Genomic DNA, 6,839 nt, shown 5'->3' with positions numbered 1-6,839 from the left:
TATATAGACATCGAAGAAGTTAAAGTGCTTCCATGTATTTCTCTTTACCATATTAATACACACACACATACGTACGTAACGTACACACACACGTACATTACGTACACATACACGTACATAACGTATGCACACACAATGGAATGTAACGTACAAATACGTACGTAACGTACACATACACGTACATAGCGTATACACACACATACATACATAACATACCCAAACACGTACGTAACGTATACATACACATACGTATACGTAACGTATACACACACGTACATAACGTACACACACACATATTATTAGTATAATACATATATTTTTTTTTCATTTGCAATAAAAATAATCTTTATACCAATTAATCATTATTTACAGCTATTTATTGATTTATGAATCGAAAAATGAAAGTTTCATATATTTTATTTGTTTATGTTATCAAACATGCGTATATAGTGGCATATAAGTAAAGAATTATTTCAGTGTATGTATAGTATAATATATTATAGTATGCATTTGATTTTTTTATATGATGAATGTATATATTTGTAAACTTATGTGAATATTTATAAGCTCTATATTTATAAAAAAAAGTAAACTTTCTATAGTAAAAATTATAAATGTCGAAGTAATTTAAATATTCGGCCAACATCCATTTGATCATATAAACTGATAAAATTTGTGCCAGATTTTCTTTTTGTTTCGTAAATATAATTTGTGATCAATTGTCGTAAAGAAATTATGCAAATGTAAAAAAAATACATGTATGTATATTGTATTATATTATATGTTTAGAATAACAAAACAGAAAAAAAAATAATTATATATTTCATTTATATTCCAAACTAAAAAAATTACTTGTATTACTAAATGATATTTATTAATTATTAGTAGTAGAACTAGGAGAGTTCTAACGCAGGTCCTCCGAGGGGTATGCGGGTCGAGGGGAAACCTTGCGGGCGAGGGGGCATGACGTCACGCGGGCGGAGGGGGATTTTGGTGCCGCGGGGGAATGATATCACGCGGGTGAAAGCCGATAAGGAACAATCATTCGTCCAAAGTCCTCCTTTTCCTTTACTTAATAAATATAGCATTTCTATTGATTTGTGATAAATGTTTGTATCTATATTTATCACATTTTTCTATGCTATTTGATAAATATTATTTATCAGTATTAATGTTTGATTATTTAAAAAATATGTGTGTGTGTGTGTGTGTGTGTGTGTGACAGTATACATATATTATTATATTATATTTATATTATATTACAAACAAATAGTGTCTCGCAATATTGCACGTGCGGCCGAATCGGCGCGGTGTATTACAAAGGCGGGTTATTATATTTATATTATATTATGAACAAATAGCGTCTCGCAAGATATAATGTTGCTTTCATGTATAGCACAATAATAAAAATCAAATAAGATTTGAATATGTTAAACATAAAAATATATTTTATACATGAAATTCATTACTTTTTTAACACTTTCTATACTCTCTTCTATACTTCTTTCCGATTTTCCATCGATCAACATATGTACATATCAATAGATATTAAAACTATCGCGTGATACGAACGCCAAAGCGCCCGAGTCCCTTTGGAAGAGAAAGTGGAATTTTTTGGTGGAAAACTAAAAGATACCGACTAGATAATAAAATTCTTGTAACGAAATACCCATATTATTATTATTTATCAATAGATATTAAAACTATCGCGTGATACGAACGCCAAAGCGCCCGAGTCCCTTTGGAAGAGAAAGTGGAATTTTTTGGTAGAAAACTAAAAGATACCGACTAGATAATAAAATTCTTCTAACGAAATACCCATATTATTATTAGATTTTAAAAATGTCGATTATTTCTGTGCTTCCTTCTTTCCTTTTCCTACTCGTGCATGTCTCGCGCTATCCTTCTCCCACACCCATAGAATGCTTTCCTTTTCCTACTCGCGAACGCCTCGCCCTATCCTTCTCCCATCCGGTCGCGCCACAGTTACATATCTATCTTATATGTGGGGAAGGGAAGGGAAGCGAAAGAAATAAACATTTTTTTCTTTTCATTTTTTTTTTTTTTAGCACATTTATTTATGTTAAAATACATCACCTCGTCTCAAGGTTTCAGACAAAATTTCATCCACAGCATAAGCTAATAGTTCGCAATCTATGATAGATGTTTTATCAAAAACATCGCGCAAGATTTTAACAGCGTTATCTTTCTCGGCGCCAAACATATTACCTTGCAAATTAACAACAAATCGATCGAAACTCTCATTTACAGCTTCTAAATTCTCACACAGCTTCAAATATTCATGATTAACACAGTGTTCGAGTTCGAATAAGAAAAATATAGTTGACGGTTTCATGTACAAGCAAGAATCGCGTAACGTAAGTTTTACAACACTCGTATCGTGTATTTTAACAATCTCGATTGTTAAATCGTTAATCCATATTGGTGTATGATCGGGCGTTTGCACAAGTCGTTCAACGTCCGCTCGTTTCAGCATTAGCGATTCCCATGTGTCAATAGATAATACGATTTGATTGCCTCGGTTATCGCCGAGATGTAATTCCACGTAAGATGTGATTCCACGCTGTGATTCAACGCTGATTCCAATATCCAAGTATTTATACGCAGTGCGCGTCAAAGCGAATCTGCGTATCAAAATACGTGGTATACAACGAGGTTTACCGTGTCTGAAAAATACGATTAAATATGAAATAGCATGGAAAAAAACAAAATATATATATATATATATATATATATATATATATATATATATGAAAATTTGTGATACTTACAAATCAAGCGGTTTCTTGTACGGCCTAATTTCATCTCGAGGAACGTAATAATTCATGCGTCTGCCACCGTTGCTGTTTCCTTCGGCGGAGTACATTTTTCTAAGTTATGAGAAGTAGAACGGTTGACGCGACACTGATCGTGTAAAAACTAACCGATAATACGCTTATTTTCAAAAATATGATGTGGTGGGAGATTAATGCTCAGAAAATTTAGGAGAAGGGGCAACGATCAATGTTAAAAGAATTCTTAGAAACAACTTTCGAGGAAAGGAGTGGAGAGAATAAGAAATAAAAAACATTAAATACGTTTACACATTTTATTTATAAAAATATTTTTTTTAACGTTGCAACCACCAATTAAATATTTTTAATACATTCTGTAATGCACAATTCTTAACATGTTTTCCACATCGTATAGTATTAGTAACATCTAGATTATTTAAAGATTCAATATCTTCGTAATCAGCATCCAAAGTCTCGATGATTAGGTTTTCTCTCGCATAATTCTCAAGTAAATCCACCAGCCATTCTCGTTTCTGGCATCCCTTGACGTACACGAGAGTCGACGTATCGCCATCCTCTTCTGTTCCAAGCACGGCTGATGTAATCAAGCGTTTAGCCATGCTGTACGGTACGTTTCCGTCTTCCCATCGTAATCCATGGTGATTCGCGATCAGCCAGGAAGCACACGATTTGTCGGATTTTGTGAGAAGATTCCATGGTAGGGGGTATGTAAAAATGTAATGCGCCAGAACGGTCCCCTTTCTCAGCACCGCCACCTCCTTTACGACAAATTTCATCCCGACGAAGAATCCTTGTAGGTCCACGAACGTTGGTACGGACATGACGTTTTTTTTTTATATCAGCACGTCGAAAAGAAGAAGACTGCGATTGATCCTGATGTATTATAGATTTTATATCGTCTCATCCCCCCCCCCACACTTAGGTGATTTTGCGCACAACATTGGTCAACGGGTTGTACTGAATCACGCGATCGTGTATGATGAGGCAGTACGCTGTGGTATTCGGCGGCACGTTCTCCTTACACTCAAATTCCAATCTCACATCCACGGTTGCGCTTTTGACCGATTCGTTTTGTCGAGAGCAATCGATGATCACGAATGGACCGTTACGTAAAAATTGCGTGACGGTGAGACTCGGCTCGAGATACTCGTATCCGTAATAATTTTTGCAGAAACGTTGATACGTGTCGTACAAAATCGACCATCTGTTTTTATCGAAATCCAGATTCATATCGTCGTACGGATAACATTCCGAGTTCAGATAGAGTTTCACGTTGGTCAATTTGCAGTCGTCGAATCGACTCGTATCCTCGGACATGACGTTCTTCCGACCCGTCTGCAGAACGAAAACAACGTATCGCGGCTTCTCCAGCTGAGTCGAGGTCTTAATGGGCCACGAATGTTTGGTTGTACACTGCAATAGCGGAAATTCGTACAGATCCCACGAGCGGAAACCCATACTGAGGTATTGTCCGCTTTCCAAGGCGCGCAGCATCGATAACTTGTTAATCTCGTTCAATACGACGTGCGGCATTCGCCATTGTATCTTGAATATGTCGATCACAGGCTCCAGCACCAAATTTCCAATCAGGCAATTGTTATCGTTGCGCGATCGTATTAAGATCAATTCGTGACGAGCGTTAATCACCACGCGCCTGTAATCCTCGCAAAATCCCAATAACATGTAGAGCGGTACGCAAAAATTAAAGTATCCATTCGTGTTAATAGGCGAATCCCAGCCGGCGTTTCTCATAATCACGGTTCTATCGGAAGATATCGTTACATAGTTCTTGAGTGTGCTGGTTATTCCCACATTTCTGCTACGATCAATCTCCACACCGTCGAGTTCGTATCGAATCTCATCAAACATGAACGCGACGCAATTATTCCCCAGTACAACATCAAACCCTTCAGCTGGTTTGTTTATCACTAATTTTCCCTCGATGTACAGAAAACTCTCATACGGCAAAGTATACAGATCTTGTTGTTGTATGGGTATTCGTATCTCATCGCTGTGCTCAAACGTCGTATTGGCGTACGGGTTGTACGTGTGAGTCTCGATCTTGACGATACGATTGTCAAAGACCGGCTCACCTCCGATATTAAGGATATCGGTCATGTTTTCTTAGATATTTCGCACCGCGAATCCCAAAGATTGTAAAAATTTAACGTTCGATGCGTTGAGCTTCTTTCTGATCTTTTTAGCGCAACCTAATGATGATGATGATGATGATGATGATGATGATGATCGGATGATATCATCAATCGGTACCGTAAAGATATTATCTTTCACGTGTTTCGAGTCGTTCAACACGAGCATCTCATGTATCGCACGCTAATTTTGTCGCCTTCGTACGTGCAATCTGATGGTAATCTCTTCTCCTCGAAAATCGAGCAATCGCCCGTCTTGATCCGCAACGCGTATCGTTAGATCCGTAATGCGATGATCGGCAGATAAATGATCTGCGCTGGTGTTTCCGATATCTTATATCCTGGCGGAACGCTCGGTGAAAATTCATGTATCGTATGAACGCGTTTGCCGTTGCTGAATGCACCCGCGGTCACGTTACACTCTACGCGGATAATGTTTACGTTGATGATATTAATCGGTATGTCCGATTGATACCACTGTTTCGGCTGCAATATACGCTTCGACGAGAATCCCAGCAGCGATCCAATATTGTTAGGTTTGTTAAAGTTTACTCTGAATGCGCACTTGATCTCGCTATTCATCGTATTGTAATTAGCACGGAGCACTATCGGGTATTCTACAGCCTCGTCTTCGTCACCGTTCGCTCGAACGGTCTCCTCTCGCGATATCGCCGTGATATCACCGCGATTGTCGGAGCGAACTACGCGTCGCGGGCGTTTCCGTGAAATTGCACGTTTCAAAAACTCGTGTATTGCGTGTATCTCGTACGATCCCTCGGGAATCGTAATTTCCGTGTCATCTTCATCGAAATAAAATTTATTATTCGAGGAATTCACGTTTGATATCGTATGATAAGTTTCAAAATTAGTTAGACCGAGCTCGTAATCACCGTCGCTCAAATCTACAGCTGGATGGTAGTGTGCCGCGAGGACGCTACTCTTCCCGGTTAGCGTGAATGTCATAGACATGTCGACAAAACTGTTTAACGAATACTGAGTCTTAACGGCGCATCGTCAGGCTTTAAATTCACACCGATTGTCGTCGACCGTTCGGAGAAACCGCAGACACAATTGTCCGCAGATGCTTTGATCGTAAGTTTGAAAGGACGTGCGATTGTACTCGATCTTCGTAACGTACCGTCCGAAATATCGCACCAATTTATTCGGCGGTCGAAGATTACCAAAACCGTCGAAATATATAGCACGATTTCCCCTCTTTGCGTACGCTACCCAATGAGTACCCGGTCCTTTGGTGATATCCAAATTCACGATGCCGCTCTCGTTTCGATATATACCACCGATCGGTAACGAATCACGCATGAAAACCCCTCTAAAGTACGGTATACGCATACGTTTCGCCAATTGTTCTAATTGTATGTTTGTTGTCACACCCGCGGGCATTTTTAGCGTCTTTTCGACGTTTTTTTTTTTCTTCGTTGCCACTCCTTGTCCACGTTTGTACGGACCGAGATACAGTCCCTGTCCGTATTTATACGGAGCGAGATAAAGTCCACTGCCTTCCATCGCGCGATCGTGACGTTGCAGCTCCTCCAGCTGACGGCGCGCGGCTTTGCTGTCGTTCACCGCCTTGGCCACGCCGGCCGCTCCACCGATCAAGGATCCGAGCGCGCCCAACATTGGTAGAATCGGCAATACACCGCCTCGTTTCGCTGTCGGAAGTATCCGTTTTTTCGTCGACCTTTTCCGCGTAGTCCTCATCTTCGTCTTCGTCTTCGTATTCGTCTTCGTCTTCATACCCATACCGATTTTTGTCTTGGTTTTCATCGCTGCCCAAACAGCTGTGGCTGCGGCTCTCTCACCGAGAGTCGAATCTTTCGCAACGATGCGTTTTCGCGCTCTCTCGGCGAGTATC

The 6,839-nt window shown here is 39.6% G+C and overlaps 1 protein-coding gene across 1 annotated transcript; it reads right to left on the bottom strand.

Annotated features, from left to right (window-relative positions):
* Positions 1-3,734: 3,734 nt before the first annotated feature.
* LOC138935164 (uncharacterized) lies at positions 3,735-4,934 on the bottom strand. The gene has a single exon (XM_070299590.1). It carries the CDS (start codon positions 4,932-4,934, stop codon positions 3,735-3,737), a length of 1,200 nt encoding a protein of 399 aa, XP_070155691.1.
* Positions 4,935-6,839: the final 1,905 nt, after the last annotated feature.

The sequence above is a fragment of the Polyergus mexicanus genome, unplaced genomic scaffold (genome assembly GCF_030449975.1).
Source record: "Polyergus mexicanus isolate NDT 795.1 unplaced genomic scaffold, iyPolMexi1.0 SCAF_7, whole genome shotgun sequence".
Classification (NCBI taxonomy): Eukaryota; Metazoa; Arthropoda; class Insecta; order Hymenoptera; family Formicidae; genus Polyergus; species Polyergus mexicanus.
Note: the sequence above shows the minus strand (reverse complement) of the source record. Positions and strands in the feature narration are given on the sequence as shown.